Raw genomic sequence first — 17,760 nt, 5'->3', positions numbered from 1 at the left:
GTACCAGAAACTCTCACTTTACTGCTTATCTAAATGCATGTCAGTGTACTTAAGCTATTTTTAACCTGGCTGGACATTTCTAGCAGTGCTGTCAGTAAGCACCTTGGGGCAGGTTGTAAAACCCACAAGAAGATAGAGCTGAGATAGTCCCCATGTTACAGTACCTACACTGATAGCAGTCGCTAAGGCAGATCATCTGAAGGATGTTCAGGTATTTATGTGGGGCATAATCTTAGTGGGGGCAGATTTTGGATGCCTATTTGTATTTGTGGCAGTACCAGCTTTTTTTTTTCTACTGAAATACTTTATGTCCTATAGTCATGGTTAATGTATAGAGAACAAGTTAAAAGTGGCATTGCCACAGATCAAGTGTTAGGAAGTAGGAAGATGTAAAGATGTATATGGTTAATGTTACAATGCAGAGGTACTGGCATAGATAACAACTGATCATCATCTGAAATTTAGCCCTTGGTTAGTCCTTTATTTACATTCGTGCACTAAATGGGCTGAAATTATGTTGTCTCCCTTTCTACATTTTTTTGTTGTCTTTTAGTAGGTCTGTTGTGGAGTATCCAGAGTTGCACAGTCACATCCCTGCTTGCCATTTCTGGGACCAGAGTGAACCAAGACTTTTTGTATGTGAAGCAATTCCTGAAACAGACAGAAAATCCCCAGACCAGAAGGAAAACCAGACTGAGAGCACAGTATGGTCTTTTTGTTTGTTTGTTTACTATTCTTTAAATGGACTTAACCCTGTCCAAGTAATAAATCATTGGTCCTTCACTAAGGATGCAGGAGTAGGTAGTATACTTTATCTTGTACAAAAATGAGTAGTGAAACAGTGTTTGGTCTCTGTGGCTTCAGGCAGTCACTACACATTAGTATTCCTGTTTTAGCCCTAGCTTGAATACAGTGACAAAGAAAAAGAGGTGATTTCTTTATGTATGCTAGAATTTTGAGGATGATCACAATGCAAGCTTGTATATGGACTACAGTTTTTCACGTGATATTAATGTGTGAATTAATAATCTAGAGGTTTGATACGTATTCTCATTTTTTAAAAAATAATGCTGATTTCATATCAGCAAGTGTCCATTTTTAGCAGCAAGAATTAACTTGATAGAATAATAGAGACCCTACTGTTAAAGTGAGCAGTGAAGTACGGTCTTCTCACCCAGTTCTTACCATCTCCTGCTTTGCTGGACAGACATTGTACATCTTTCATAGAATCATCAAATTGTTCGAGTTGGAAGAGATCTTAAAGGTCATCCACTCCCATCCCCCTGCCCCGGGCAGGGACCCCTTCCCCCAGCCCCGTCCAACCTGGCCTTGAACCCTTCCAGGGAGGGGGCAGCCACAGCTGCTCTGGGCACCCTGGGCCAGCGCCTCACCCCTGTACAGGGAACAATTTCTGCCTTAGATCTAATCTAAATCTCCCCTCTCGGTTTTAAACCATCACCCCTCATCCTATCCCCACCCCCCGATCCAGAGTCCCTCCCCACCTCTCCTGTCCCCCCTTTAAGCCCTGGGAGGCCGCTCGAAGGGCTCCCCGGAGCCTTCTCTTCTCCAGGCTGACCCCCCCCAACTCTCTCAGCCCGGCCTCCCAGGGGAGCTGCTCCAGCCCCCCCAGCATCTTCGTGGCCTCCTCTGGCCCCGCTCGAGCAGCTCCGGGTCCTTCTGCTGTTGGGGGCCCCCGAGCTGGCCCCAGCACTGCAGGGGGGGCTCCCCAGAGCGGAGCAGAGGGGGAGAATCCCCTCCCTGGCCCTGCTGCCCCCCCTGCTCTGGCTGCAGCCCAGGGCACGGGGGGGTTCTGGGCTGTGAGCGCATGGTGCTGGGGTCACGGGCAGATTTTCACCCACCAGTAACCCCCAAGTCCCTCTCCTTGGGGCTGCTCTCCATCCACTTATCACCCAGTCTGTAGTGATCCTGGGGATTGTTGGGATAGTTCTCCAATGTAGCATTTTTTATCACAGATATCTGTTTATTGTAGTAATACTTTGCAGTAACTGATCATCTATCGAATCTCAGTTTAATGGGATCTTTTACAAGAAGTGGACAGTCCCTTGATTTTACCACGCATTGTAGGAGATCAGGTTCCAGACCATCTAAGGAATCTGAGGATGCACAAGTCCGTGGGACCTGATGACACGTATCTGTGGGTCCCAAGGGAACTGGCAGATGAAGTGGATAAGCCACTATCCTTCATATTTGAGGAGTTGTGGCAGTCTGGTGAGGTTCCCACTGACTGCAAAAGGGAAAACATAACCTCATTTTTAAAAGGGGAAAAAGGGAAAACCCAGGGAACTACAGGCCACTCTACAGTTCCAGTCTCTGTGCCTGGCAAGATCATGGAGCAGATCCTCCTGGAAACTATGCTAGGGCACGTGGAAAATAAGGAGGTGATTGGTGACAGCCAACAGGGCTTTGCTAAGGGCAAATCATGCCCAGTGAATTTGGTGGCCTTCTACAATGGGGTTACAGCGCTGGTGGATAAGTGAAGAGCAACTGACATCTTCTACCTGGACTTGTGCAAAGCTTCTGACACTGTTCCGCATGACAACCTTGTCTCTAAATTGGAGACGTGGACTTGCCAGATGGATCACCTGGTAGAGAAGGAATTGGCTGGATGGTCGCAGTAAAGAGCTGTGGTCAATGGCTTGATGTCCAAGAATGGTACTTCCTAAGTTTTTTTTTATGGTCTTTTTTACATTAGAAAATATATTTCATTCTTATTGATCACAAATGGTCTAATCAAATATTTCTTTCATCAGGTCAGCAATTCTTCCCTGCTTCCCCTGCTAATGTGCTGGTAGTGGTGCCTACCATTTTGTCTGTATAGAACTGCCTGTCCTTCATAAATATTCCATTAATTTGAAATGTGCATGTTGATTTAAAGTTTTCTGATTTGTTCATGGTTTAAGTTAAGCCTCTTCCAACTAGAGACAGAGAGCACTTTGTTTCTATTGTTTTTTTAAAATTACTTTAGGAAAATCATGGGAAGATCAAGGTAGAAATGAGGAATGGAGTAAGGATGTCTCAAAAGACATTTCTAGAGCCTTCTAGCAAAGAGAATAACACTTCAACCTAACAGTCTTAACATAAACAAGTAAAAATGTTTGGCTTCTACATAAAGTTGAAAAATAAAAAGATATAAAAGGAATGCAACTTACTTTTTGGCCCTTATTCAACAGAACGTTTAATGGTGTGCCTTTAAGAAATGAGAAGTCTGATTAACTTTAGTTGGAAATAAATGCTTCATTTTGACTGGAGTCAGGCCAATATTTAAGCTGTAACTATTTTTAAGTGGCAGGTATATTCCTTGGGAACTCAATCATCGAGCTGCTGAAATTATAATAGAAATAATATAGTTTAAAAAAAATAATTGTTGAAAACAGTTAGGTGTATTTCTTTGATCTGAGTCAGATCTGTTAGAGAGACTTCTAGAATAGCAGTCTGAGGCCAGGGACTTTGCTCTGTATGGTCGGTGAAGTTGGTTCTTGAAAGGCAGAGGTCCCTTTGCAGTAGGAACAGTCTGTAATGTAGAATGAGTTGTTGGCTACTTACGATAGGGAGGAAGCATGCAGCTCTGCCCTCTCCAGCAGGTGTGTGCTTGTGAATATATATGTCATATTATTTTCAAGAGGAGGTTCTGCCAAGTGAATATGGAAAATAAAAACAAAATGGAAGAAGGATATTGCAGCATAAAACCAAAACAGTGCTTTGCTTCCTTTTCCAGATGGGTGTTTGGATTATATCATTCTTCACTACTGAAGAGCATGGCCTTTTGCTTCAGGACAGCTTTCCATTACCTTCATCCTACCAGGTTCTTCTGGGCATAGAGGTACCACATTATTACTTTGCAAAAAAGGTGCGGAAATCTTTCACAGTTCCTCCCCTTCTCATAAATTCAGATTTTTCACTGCATAGGGATCAAATTTAACCAAACTGAGTCTGGGAAATTGGAAATGTAATTTAGTATATGAACAGAGTCTGCTTTAAATGTAGCAAATAGAGTTGATGCAACACGTCTGTTTTGACTAAATTTTGTTCTGGAGTTTCTCCATATTCATTATAATGTCTTTTCTGTCCTGGTTCCAGAAATTCCCCAAATTGTAGTCAAATACATTTGCACTTTTGATTTCTGTCTTTTACTGTATCTAGTACTTTCGTTGTATAATAATATAATACTGTTTTTTAATTGGCTTCTGTAAACCTTAATATTTTGTTATCTAACTATACAATTGGGGTAGAGTATATGTGAAATTTGGTGTCCTTCATGACTCAGATGATCTTCCACTGTGTTTGGCTTGTGAAAATTTCCTCGTTATATTCTAGACAGATCACTGGATACTGATGACTGACTTTATTCTTTTTCTGACTAATGGTTAAATTGCTTTGAGCTGCCTTTCAGTGACTGGTGAAAGTATCACTGAAGCTCCAGAGGCTCCAGAGCTGCCAATTGCATGGGGAAGGGTTTGAATCTGAGCTTTAGTAGTATAAATACGCAGTACTTATGAAAGCCTCATATGAAGGCAGGAATAAAAGAATTAGATCTACATAGTTAACTTTCAGAACAGCAGACTCATTTTTGAGAAGAGACTAACCTTAGAGAAATGTTTATCTGAAATCTCCAGAAATCTGGGGGCTTAAAATAGTAGTTGCTATTGTAGCAATAATTAATAATACATGTAAAAGTAGTTATGATAATAGGATGTTGCCTCTTCTGTGATATTTTACCAGTCTCCAAACTATCATTGACATATTGTGATTGTTCATTATGGTATGCTGAGTTCTTCTATGATGTTCCATATTTTTGGGCATTTTCTAGGAAATTCTGAAACATTGCAGCTGTTGTCACTATTGATCATGATTCTGCAGAAACAGAAAACTTGGACTGTAGTAGAAATAATGTAATTAATTCCATGTACAAAGGAGTAAGTTTAAACCTACTTGATACCTAAATTGTAACATTCTCATTTTAGCTGGGAGAAGCTGAGAAAGGACAAGCAGAGTCTAGCTCAATAAAGGTCTCTCAGATGGTTGCGAGAAGACCCATGAAAGATTTCATTGGATTAGGAGACTGCGATAAGACTACTCGGGATGCCGTGCTGAACTTCAGCTTCTATCTGACTGCTGGAGATATGGATGAGGCCTTCAAATCCATCAAGCTGATAAAAAGGTATAAGTATTTGTATGTATTTATTTATGGGTACAGTTTATTTTCATTAAAAATTTGTATGAAGTTTTGATCCTTCAAAATTCTCCTTACATTTTTCCTTTCTGATTTCATTCTCCCTTTCATTTTTAACAAGATGAAATATCTTTATCTTACAGACCTTCTAATGTATTCTCTGCTTATTCTTTGTCTACAAGACATTGCAAGCTCTGTGGATTCTTTTTTACTAAATGGGAAAAAGTGATTGGTAATAAGTGACCTTATTCTGTCTCTGAATGGCAAAAATCTCATGTTATTACTAGAAGAAAATGAACATTCACAACTTTATTTATACATCTAAAATAATCACAGTAATACTGAGTATTACAAATTTACTGACCACATAGCTGATTTTAAAATTTAAATGTACATTATTATAATATGGATATTGCAATATTAGAAGAAATATAATAATGTCTTTTAAATATTCCAATATTTTATTTTTAAAAAACCCTGCAATGAAACATAGCATATCATTTCTGGAAAACATTTTCCAGAAAGTAATGCAGGCAAATGAATACAAATCTTAGTTGGTTTTTACAAACCTACTGCTAGAAGAAACTCTTTGTCAGCTTTATGGTATTCTACCCTAATAGTCTAGAACAATGCAGTTGTTCTAGAGCATCTCTCTCTGCAGAGTGTTGCTCACTTTGAACATGGTGCAGAGCAGCAGTTGGGGTTGAGTTTCTTATTATATTGGAGCTGAATGCAGAACAGAACTCAAGAGCCAGCTTGATGATCACATTTTAATGAAATGTGGAAAAGTATGGTGGAAATAATGATGAAGAAGAAAAGCAGTGTACTCAGCTGGGAGCGACACAACAGTCCTAAAGAATTTGTAGTATTCATAGTTTGTGGTCCTTCAAACCTATCAGTAACTGTGCTCAGAGTAGCATCCTTAGAGTTTTTAAACATTGTCATTGCCTCTAGTTCCTGTACCCTAAGTATTTCTGCATAATAGTTTTTGACCTGTTGTTTTTATTCCTGAAAGTTACATGCACATGACATTTCTGAGCCCATGTGCTTCTCCAGGTCAGGCTTATAAATATTATGCCTAATTCCAAAGGTACTAATTATTTTTATTTCATTACCATATTAAGTTACCAGGCAGGTCTTTTTTAAATCTCATGCTTAAGTCCTGTATATGTGTCTTATTCTCCAATTTGGGTGCTTGAGTAGCAGTTAAATTCTCCAATATTCACTGTGTTATGTGCCTCTGAGCATTGCTGGGCAGAGGTGGTTGTCCTGACGTAGCACTCTAATATGAAAATGTCACAGCAAATGTTAAAGCAAGGTGGGAAGAAAAGAAATTAATTTGGGCTGAAATATCTGTTCTTAGTAATCGTTTCCAATAATGTAAATTAATAGTATCTCTGATCATTAGGGAGCCAGGGTAACCTTCTTCTGTAGATATTTGCCCTCATTGTAACACTGAAGTAGATTTTTCAGCAACATGTATGGCCTATTCTAGATGCATACACTTTTCATTTTTAATGGCATGTTTGGTTACCTATAGGATAAACCCAAACCTTTGTCTCAGGATACAAAAGAAGTGTCTGAAAAAATGCAACTTAATTCTTCTGCATTCCCTTGCTTTACAATTGGAATGGTTAGAGGTGCTTTTGCTTTCTACTGCCTGGGCTGTGCTGTGGCTGGGGAGCAGGTGTTGCAGCCAATGAGAAGTTCCTTGAAGAGAGGTGGATGGAAGGACTAAAGATTCATGAAATTTAAACAGCTGTTAAAATCATCACTTATTCTGTAGTGAGTTTTCTGCTTTCTCAGATTGCCTGTTAACTCCAAAGCTATTGTCACTGGTCTTCTATAGCTTTTTACAATATTATTATGGAGTAGGATAACTTTATGCAGACAGAAAAAATGTGTTTGGTTACCTCTTTTCTATATTCTCATTGCATACACTCTGTGTCTGCTACAGCTGACATGTAGCTGTGATGCTCTGTCAGGATTCTGACAATCCAACATTCTGTGCTGTACAGCAAAGGGAGAGGGCAATATAATATAATATATATAAAATTATGTGTTTTATACATATGTATATAGACGGAGCCCATCCAAATAATAATTGAGGGCCTCTGCCCACAAGAGTGAGCTTTGTGATGTCTTTCATCCCTTAGTTTTAAATTATAGCATATATTTATAGAAAACAACTCCAATGCAGATCTCCTTGGAGATCTTTCCCCTTTCAAGTCCACTCTTTCAGCACGGTGACTCAACGTAGTCGTTTTCCAGGCCACGGCGAAACCGAGCGGTCAGGGTGCGGCTAATGACAATGACCCGGGGCGCCATGCAGTCCTCACGCCTGTGAAGGATGTTCCATATGAGAATGGCAGCTGCCAGTGTGGCCAAAAGACAGGCTCCAATGTTCAGATAGCAAGACCAAGAAAGGTTGGTGTATGGTCCGATGCGATAGAAAGTCACCAATCCGATAACCAGAACAAAACCTGCAAGGAGAATGTGAGAAATATTTTTATTGAGTTATTCGCTTGAATTTCTGTAGTGGCAGGATGCATTAAGCCAACATTCGTGAGTCTGTAAAGCCTTTCCATGCCTATTGTGATGTGCTGTATGTGTTCTTGAAAGCATATTTGGGCATGATGATATATGCAAAGACTGGGTGCCTGAAATAGAGTCTCAATGTGAGGTTTAAATCTGTTCACTCTGATTTCAATTTCTTACTCCCACTTAGCTGTATTTCACATTGTGTTTTTTTCCCCATCCTCTTGTCTCACTTACACAGATGTCCTCTTTCTTATTACCACTGCCAACACAGAAAACTGGTATATTAATGATAATAATAATAATAATGAAAATCTTTAATTCAGAATATGGTACACTTATTCTGAAATTTTAAAATGTTTATTTAAAGCAGAACACTATGGTAAACTGCAAAGGTGATGAATGGCTAAATATCTTACAGAAATAATAAAAAAAATGTACAGAAGCTTAAAAAAAAAAGGAAGGTGAAATAAATGGGACTTTATGGTCCTACTTTTTCTATGCTGGAAAAAAATGTTATGATTCGGGACTAATATCATGCCTCCAGAAACTATCAAAGGCAAGGTTTCCACTCCCTTCCTAACCTTAAGCACAGTAGTAAGTTCCCTAAAAGGTAGATAATATTAGAGTGATAACACTGCACTTGTCTAGCATTTCTATCTGCATGTCACAATGTGATTTGCAAAAAAACTGAAAAAAGTATTTTCCACATTCTTTTTGTTAGATGCCACTGATAAATAGTAATGTTTCAGAGATGAGGTGGGATGACTTTTCTAGTCATGAAAGAGGTCTATATTAGAAAAAGGGGCAGAATCTGTATTCCTTGACTCCTACTTTTTTCTGTTACTAAGACTGCCCTTTCCCTGAAGAATGCATTGATAAACACACAATTACTTTTCTGCCCTCTGTTTATTGTATTGGTCTCTCCTTCTGTCCCTGTTCTCAAATAAGACTACTTTTCAGCTTTTTAAGAGAAGTAATTTATACATGCGATTAGACTGAAACAAATCTAGAAAGAGGCAAATAGGTCTCACTAACCGAAAAAAGGTTTTCTCTTTGTTCTCTTACGCACTTCTTTAACCACCACCATAACACAAGAACTATCACTGACAAAAGGACACCTTCATGAAGGAAGACTAGAATAAACAAAGGCCCATAAACAGCCAGAGGGTTTCTAGATACCATCTTCCTAAATTCATGAGCAAGGACATGTCAAGAGCAAGTAAATCCCAGTGGCTGCATGCTCTTTTCTCAGTTAGCCATGCTGCTTGCAAACAGTGTTGCCACAGATACATGGCAATGCTCTAAAATGGTGTGACACCTGGCTCTGGTCCTTGGTTTTCCATGAAAGAGCACATCCTGAATATGCAATGTGTCAAGTTTCTTTGCAGAAAGAGTACTAGTAATGCAGTGAAGATGGAAAAGACGCAAATTATATACAGATAAAAAAAAAATGAGAAGGGAAATTAAATAAAAATAGGAGAAAAAATCAATCAATCAATCACTACTTAAGTAGGTGTGATACTTTTACTATTCTGAGAGTCAACAATGTGAAGGCTGAATCCCCTTCCTAATAAAACAAGTAATGAATGAGTACTAATTCAGGAGACATCTAGCATCCTCAGATCTCTTTTATCTACCTAGAAGGTGGTTTGTAACTCAGTTGTTTCCTACACCTTCTCCTCCTGAAGTAGCACTGTCCCACAGGTGGCATGTACCAAGGAGGATTTGAAGTGAGGCTTCTCTTCCTTAGGATATACGAGGAGGAAATAGGTTCTTAGAGGAGGAGTAGCTTTTTCCTGCTCTTTTGCCACTCTGCAGTAACCTTTGCTGTGAAAAAAGTGTAATGTACTCTGGATGGGTTTTAGGATGTCGAGTCAGTTGTAAGAACAGCAATTAATAACTCCTTGTTTTTGTCAGTAGGTCTACTCGTTAACGGTTCAGCTTAGTTATAAATGAACAAGTTTCATATGTGAAAAATGTGGCCACATGGAGCACACTGACTTAACTGAGTTGCAGAAATCACTGATCTGTACAGTATTTTGCTAGCACTCCCAAATTGAGTCTGTGGGCTTACTTAGGAGGCCATTTTGATGTTAGCCAAGCTGGAGATGGGATCCCAATACATAGGTGGTCATCTAGCATTATTTCAAAATATACAGGTTTTAAAGTTGCTTCTCAACTCCTGTTCAAAAAAATACTGAGTTACGGTTGAGGTAGAAAAATGGTGAAGTTGTGCTTTTGACAAATTACACTTGAATCTTAATTTTTTTCAGTAATCACCATTGGATGACACACCTTGTATCAGATTATGCATGCTTTTTAAAATCCCGGTCTCCTGAAGCCAGGCAGGTGTTATCTACCTCCCTGGATGGACTGTTGAAGGCAAATCATCTGTCTTTAAAGTAGTTAATTTTTCTGTATATTCATATGCTTAGCTCATCACCACGTGAAGGTGGGAAAGTTCTCTCCTTGTGCATTCAAAATCCTCACTGAAGTTTGTACATGTTTTTTCAGCATTCACAGAACACTACTTTTATCCCAAAAGCCACAGTTAATTGTGCTCCTCCTTTTCTGTGATGTTTACCTGACTTGCATTTGAATTCTCATTACTTCGCTGTTTGGTATTATCTGGGTCTTGTACGACTCGAGTCTATTTCTCTATTGTTAGCAGTAATAGCATACAAAAAGATTGCAATAGAGCTGGGAAACAAAATAGTTTTCCCTCATTTCCAGTGTCATTCTCTGAGTTCAGTTTGTCCTGAGACACATGCTAGAGAAGAGAGGAGGAGATCAGGTCCTGTATTGTGGAATACATCAGTTTTTTTAAACTCTCCTCTGAGATGGCTTGCTTCCCCATCTGTGGAACCAAGATGATAAAGCTTCATTTCTCCTGTGTTTTGATTGTATTTCAGGACTTCAGGAGCAGAGCATGCTAGCTGTAATGTGCTTATAGAGAATGTGTATCTCTACATCTACATTTGAGGTCTTTAGGTCTTATAATGCAGATAAACACTGATAGTGCTTTGCTTTTCTACAGGTTGCAGTGCACTTTTCAAAGAATGATAGATACTCATTTTCTCATAAAAGTAGGAAACTGAGAGAAAGGGAGATTGCTTGCACCTCCTGCAGCCAAGCTGTGTACCTGTTTCTTTTCCTTCTGATATAAAATTTGCAGGAAGGGGGGTATTGAGTATTGAGGTACAAATCAAGAGGCCCATCTTACTGATGAGTCTGGCACATGCCAAAACTTTGTGTGGTCAGTTTTTCTTTTCAGTTTTTCTTTCAGAACTCTCTTCTAGTTCACATACTTTCACAGGTAATCAAAAAAACATTAAATCGATTTTAAAAATGTATGAAGCAAATCATAGAACCTTAAGCGGAAGAACTTTGAACCTAAGCTGTTTGTACCAGTGACCACCTGCAGGTACCTCTGAGGGACAGTTATAAATATTAACAACAGTCCACTTTACACTGTCTTGCATTATTTGAGGCTGTCTTGGCAGAGGGAGCTAGGTTCAGGACCACCAGTTACACAGAGTAACTATGGTAACTATGATGCTATGTCATGTCCTGCAGCTTCATTTCTAGTTACTGAATTGTGACTGGTGCTTTCCCACTGCAAATTTACAGGTACTTACTCTACCATTATCTCTAGCTTAGAGAAGTAATGGATGATTAGCACTTTGAGTTTCCTTACTGAAAGTCAGGTCTGCGTGTGTAAATCTGCTGGGAAAAACCTTTAGGGTTCCTGGTGCATGTGAGAGCTGTACTCCCTTGGGCATGAGTTTTGCCCCATTCTTTTCTCATTTAGCCAAGACAAGCAGCAGTGGTCTACACACATTCCTTTATGGCACACTGGAAATAAACACTGTAGGAATATTTTCAATATTTAAACTTTTTTTTTCCAAATATCCAGCTTTTAATTAAATTGCTTAGCTTTTTCTTTCTTGCTTATGTATCCCTTATGGCCAATTACTGTCCTAAATGGCTACACATCTCCATGCTAGACCAGCCACCTTCATGAGCCTCCTTCCATCTGATGGAGCAATTATCCACCAGGAAAAAGCACTAAGGCTTCCTTACGGGTCCCAAAATAAGACTATTTATGCTAGCAAGCCTATTTCCCTTCACAAGCCCTTTGCCTGAACCCTGATCAGATGAGCAGGCAGTCATGCAAGAGGCTTTCTCTCCTTTTGCAATTCTGTGCCAGTGTCTGAGCAGAAGGACACTGGGAGATAATGGGTTTGAGAGCTACCTGACTTGGCAGGTAGCAGCAGTGTGACACAGGAGCTGTTCAGTGAAAAAGGTAGGATCTGTTTAGAATACTTTGCTGCAGGCTAGACAGGAACTGACATTTAAAAAGAGAAAAATATGACAGAGGTGGGAGAGTTGGAAGTATGTTACTGTAGAGTTTCCATAATTAGTTTTACAGTTATGCCAGTGTAAGTGAGCTTCAGAATTATTATTTTCCTGCATTCTTATTTCATATTAGCATGACCTGACATTGGATTTATAAATGTCGGAACTCAAGAGCAAAGCGTGAAGAAATCATACCGATCCAAAAAGACTGAGTTTGCGTAAGACGGTATTTAAATTTTGATGAATGCTGCTTTTGTAAAGATGTCATGTGAAAACCCCCAAAGTTCACTTGCAGAGATTTTTGCCTGTAGTAACTTAATCAAAATTTGACTTCTTGAAGCAAAGTGTTCCTATGTGCTACTTGTTTTCCTTGCCCTTGAGAGAGTGGTCTTGTACACCAGCCAAGAACTGAGATGGAAAATTTAGCAGCAGCTAAATGACTGGGCAGACACATTCAATTCACTCATTTATGCCAGCCTGGCCCATCTCCTTCAGTGATTCCTCTTTCTCAGGGAAAGTAGATTTTTTTTTATTTTTTATTTTTTAATTCCTTTGTTATAGGTATCTGAGGAGTACTTTCTTCCTAGTTTGGATGAAAACTTGCGAGTAATTATGTGTGTACCTTTTGCTTGCAAACCCTAGTGTACTGATGCAATAATACTCGGTTTCTGTAAGGAAAGAGAATAGAAGTGAAGTTTGACTAATGTTTTATTTTTACTAAGATAGCTAAAGCAGAGTATTTTCATGATATTGGTATCTCCTCTTTTGCTTACTGCCTTCACTGTGAGTGTTACGAGCATTAGGAAATCTCTGACAACACTTTAATTTGTTGCCTTTGAATATTGGTAAATACTGGCAAATATTCAATTAGTGTATCACTTGGTGAGAATTTAGTCTAGGACAAATGGCACTGGAATTCTGCTCCTACTGATGGTTGTGTAATATGGGTATAACTCAGATATTAATGTAAATATACCAGTGCAGAATTTGGCTCTTTATTCAGAACAGCCAGAAGTACACCTACAAAAATTAACCATGTATTAAGAATAGCTTATGTTTTCATGACTAAAACTGACTAGTGTGACTTTTCAATGTTTAGATAGATATTTAACAATGTAACATTGAGTACCAATGTCTGAATTTAGTTTCAGTATTCCAATAAAATACCTGGAGGGAGACAGTTGGCTTCCCAGTCTATTTCCCATAGGTAACTGCTAAAAATAATCAGAAAATTGCTCTATTTGCCATCAGTCTTCTTGATATCTGAATTTACAGTTTGAGGAGGGCTGCAAGTGGGAAATATTTCTTTAAATTTAGTTACCAAAACACTAAACATTTTCATCTGGTTTAGTTTCATTTCTGTTTTGTAGAAATGACAAGACTTTCAGATGCATGGCTGAGTTTCCCTGAATTAATTTAATTACGTATGTCAATCAATTTCAGATTATTTCATTGTGTATTGTCTAAAGTCTGCACAGAGGCCACATCTTTACTAAAAATCCTGATGAGATTACTTAAAGTACTTTATTTTCCCATAGAGCTGCTGTTTATCTCTAGTTGTTTCCCATCCGTAACAAAACAAGCCTGGATTGGGGGCGGCTTTTCCGCTGGGGAAGGAAACAGATAACGAATTCACTAGGAAGACTTTTGGTTGGGACAGTATTGACTGTGTGAGTGGGGGTGGGTTGGGAGAATGTTACTTTTTGAACTTCCATTTCAGATCTGTATACTGAATTTCCTGTTTGACCATAGCTGGCTGCAAGCCAACTACAGATTTTTAGCATTTTAAAAGAACTCTCATTGTCACTTTTTTACTTCTGTGATAGGTTGTTTTTTTTTTTTTTCCAGACACCCCTTAATTTGCATTCCTTATTTTTATTGGTACATTGATAATGCAGTTGAAGAAATTTACATCATGTTTTTTATGGGTTGGTGGAAAGCCTATATTGGGAGTTATACTCCTCCTCTTTACAGCCTGCCCTATGGGATGACTTTTGCTGCCAGGAGAAGGGAGAAGGAAAATAGAGCAGCCAGACTGTTGTTGAGAATTCACAACCCACGCTTTTGCAGCAGAACTTCAAACAGGGAAGGGAAAATTTTCACCCCCTTTCTCTATGCACCTCATAAACATTTACAGGGAATGATTTAGTTACAATGAGTCACAAGCATGAATAAGCTGCTTGTAGCTCAACTGTGTTTATCAGAGCAAGACAGATTCCCAAAGTGTGATTGCTATAGGATTTATGTAAATTATTAATCAATTCACACCTTCTCCTGTGTCAGCTTGGCACAAAAGAGAAGTGTTACAGTACAAGGCAAATGTGGAGCTTCTGTAATAGTTGTGTGCTCTTCGTTTTAGTACCAGGCTGAAATCTGTAGAAGTATGCTTGCTTTGGTTAATAACACCACAAAGACTTTAGTGGCCTTTGAGTTTTCAGTTGTATATTGCTGAGTACAATAAAAATTTCCTTCCAAGATTTTGGTAGAATGTAACATCTCTTAGAATTAAAAAAGTTATGAGTAGCAAAGCTGCCCAGGAGCAATAAGACCCTCTTGTCCTTCACTCTTCACCACTGAATTACAGTGGCTTTCCACCTGTGCTGTTCTTTTGAGTTTGTCAGTCCCTCTTTGTCTTCAACCTGATAAGGTTGGGAGATTTAGTCAGTGTAAGACAATGAATTCTACTTTATGTTGGTTGGAAATCTTCAAAGGGAGATGCAGAGCACGGTTTTAACAAGTTTAGGTCTACTGACAGTGAACTTGCTTTTCTTGCTTACGTTTTGGAGGTTTCCTTAGAAATTACGTGAGTCCTTGAACTGAAGGTTGAAAAGCATTCCCTATGAATTAGACATAATTCCTGTTGGGCAGCTGTTTAAATAAGGATAAATATGCAGACTTTCACACTGAAAGTCAGCTGCAAACGTTGTTTGGCACCTTGGATTCAGAAGCAGCTGGAGTCAGTGAAAACTGGTTTTGATCGCAGTAAACTTCGTATCAGACATGGTAAGAGCTCTTGTCAGCCTGAGCAAAAACAACTTGTGCAGAGGGAAGCAGTCATTGACAAGCAATCCTCCCGGAAGTTTCAGTGCTTCCATTTTTCAGGTGCTCTGTCCATCTCCTGATGCATCAAAGGGTAGGAGTTGCAAAACTGTGGATCTAGCTAGGCAACTCTGAAACTTTCCTAGGAGACATCTCCATGTGTATATAATATGCATATTCATAAGCAATAAAGTGAATATTTGAATTTAAGAACTTTTCACACACTTTCTTCTGTATTACTGCATTATTTCTAACACTGTGTCTGTCATAAAACATGTTCCTTATATCCCAATGATGTTTATCTGGCAATATATTTTTTACCATATTTCTAATCAGAATATGTGCCCTTGACATTGAGATGCTACAACAAATTATCTGCTACTCATTTTAGTATTTAGACTTGAAGAATATATGCAGATCTTCTCCCTGCTGCAGTTATACAGTGGGATAGGCTTTCATATTTTAAGATCTTTGAAAATGCGGTTCATTTTGCAAATGTGTGAAAACAAGATCACTTTATTGTAAGATTTGCAGTCCAGATAAAGAACAATCAAGTTTGGCACTGAAGTGAAATAAAACTGAGAAATAATTAAAACATTTAGCACAAATCAAGCAGTCAAGTTCTCTTTTTGTTATGATTTTTAGGTTATTTACAGTGTCTCATTTATTTGCTTCCTTTTCAGGAAGTATTAGGTTTATAGCTCCATAGATTTCATCTTAGAACAGATCTGGCTTGAGGGTGCCATGAAGGAAGAAGGTGGAAGGAAGTAATACAGAAATTGGGATCACATTGCTATCGTGAATATCTTCAGCTATATTCTCCAATGGCTGCTTTTCTGGTCTGTTCTGCACTAAGATTTTCTGGATATCTAGCAATCTAAAGTTGTAATACCCAGAAAGAAGAGAGAAGGTAAATGGTCTAACAATTGTTTGATTTAGGTTTAATAGCACAGAAATGAGAGTATGCATGAACTCAGATTTCCTGTGATGAGTTAGGGGTCTGGAGTGAAATACACTGTCAGCAGAAAAACACAGTAGGAAAAGCTGGAGTGCAATGCTTGAAATTCAAGAGAAAGGTGAGATTGTCATTTATTTGGCTGTAAATGACAAGCTCAGTAGGAACACAAGACTTTTTAATCTTCAGGGTATTATGTATTAAAGTAATTTAATGCTGAAAACAGACTGGCAAGAATATTAATCATTATGATTCAGGTTTATTCCAATCTCGGACTTTTCAGGAACTAGGATGAGATCTCATGTAAGGCATGCTTTATCCCTGGTTTCTCCCATTATGCTTCTAACATTTCACTCTAAAATCTGTGATAATCACCATTGTACAAGAACAGAGACTTGGATAGAGTCCCTTAAGGTCTGATCCAGTCTGGCAGGTTACTGCTTATAGTAGTTTAATATTCTCTGATGTGCTCTTTATTCCCTATCCTGTTAGTATGGATTTCCCTTTCCAACTGCTCTTCTGTCAGCTCTGTTATTCATCCTATATTCAGCACGTGGAGTTTGTAACAGTTCCTTGGAAAAAAACAGAAACCCCAAAATCCTCTAGAGGGAAATTTCTAAGTGTTGACACAAAATTCCACATACAACGCTGGTTCCATTTTCACCACATGCTTTTTCCAAAGCAAACAGCTCGCTTTCCTGTTAACTGGGAGGTGTGAGGTTGTGGAGCTTTGGAGCTGTGTGAATCCCGTTGCTGTCCCAGGAGCAATGCTGTTTCCTCTCTTCTTTCCTTCCTCTGCTTCCTGGGGCTTTATTTTCTGTTGGAGGTCCATCCTTTTTGAATGACTATCAAATGCTTGTGCAGGTGGCAGAAGTGAAAAAGCAGTGGAGCCTGGAGTCATCGCAAGCTCTAGTGTGATCAGAGATGGTTGATCTGAACTTGTGATAGGGTTTGGAAGATAATACTTAGTACACTTAGTTTTCTGAAACAAAAAGAACTTCTGTTCAGACCTCAGGAAACTATAATGAAACCCACACATAATGTTTCAGTGGGTAAATTCTGACTAAAAATAACAACATTTTAAGTTGAATTTGTGATTTTGAGCCATATACTCAAGCCTTCCTCCATGAAACTAGATTTCATTCTACTGGTGACCATTTGGGTTCTCTTCAGCACTTGTTGGCATATTCCAGGATGAAAGTTAGAGATCAAACAGCAGTTGGAATTAGAGGGAATGTTTCAAGGTAATTCTTTCTGAAATTACTGACAGGATGAGGTATTGCAGAACAATTGTCCAGATAATTTGGGTTTTGAAAAGGAAAAAACAGGAGGTGGGTGCTTGTGTTTTTGGTAACATATTTGAAAGTGTAATAAACAGGAATTACCCAGCCAGCACTCAAGAAATATTCAATACAATCTAAGTATGTACATTCTTAAATATTGTTTGCTCTTCTCATGCAAATGATCTGTCTGGACTAAAGTACATTGGCTTTAACCCATAAATGGAGTATGGGAGGGCTTCACAGTGATTTCTCTTGGGCTGCTTTGTGTGGACAAAGTACTTTGAAACACAAGCTTTGTATCCACTGTTCTGATGTTTTTGCCTAATATTGCTACTTTACTTTGCAAATAGATGAGAAGTTGCCATCTTGGAGTGGAGGCTCAGAGGCTGGGT

General features: G+C 38.8%; 2 protein-coding genes across 5 annotated transcripts in view; one reads left to right on the top strand and one right to left on the bottom strand.

Annotated features, from left to right (window-relative positions):
• IFT140 (intraflagellar transport 140) overlaps positions 1–17,760 on the top strand; it is a 100,366-nt gene that overhangs the window by 38,815 nt on the left and 43,791 nt on the right. For 2 of the 4 annotated variants that reach the window (XM_042798950.1, XM_042798949.1), the window contains exons 16-18: positions 554–704; positions 3,737–3,868; positions 4,983–5,179. In XM_042798950.1, the coding sequence (XP_042654884.1) occupies positions 554–704; positions 3,737–3,868; positions 4,983–5,179 (480 nt within the window). The remainder of the gene's footprint in view (positions 1–553; positions 705–3,736; positions 3,869–4,982; positions 5,180–17,760) is intronic. The other 2 variants (XM_042798952.1, XM_042798951.1) reach the window with 1 other exon arrangement.
• TMEM204 (transmembrane protein 204) overlaps positions 5,943–17,760 on the bottom strand; it is a 30,354-nt gene continuing 18,536 nt past the window's right edge. The window contains exon 3 of the mRNA XM_032985922.1: positions 5,943–7,674. Coding sequence (XP_032841813.1) covers positions 7,430–7,674 — 245 coding nt within the window. The 3' untranslated portion in view covers positions 5,943–7,429. The remainder of the gene's footprint in view (positions 7,675–17,760) is intronic.

The sequence above is a fragment of the Tyto alba genome, unplaced genomic scaffold (assembly GCF_018691265.1).
Source record: "Tyto alba isolate M040663 unplaced genomic scaffold, T.alba_DEE_v4.0 Super-Scaffold_28, whole genome shotgun sequence".
Lineage (NCBI taxonomy): Eukaryota > Metazoa > Chordata > Aves > Strigiformes > Tytonidae > Tyto > Tyto alba.
The sequence above is the reverse complement of the archived record's forward strand: the minus strand, read 5'-3'. Positions and strand labels throughout refer to the sequence as shown.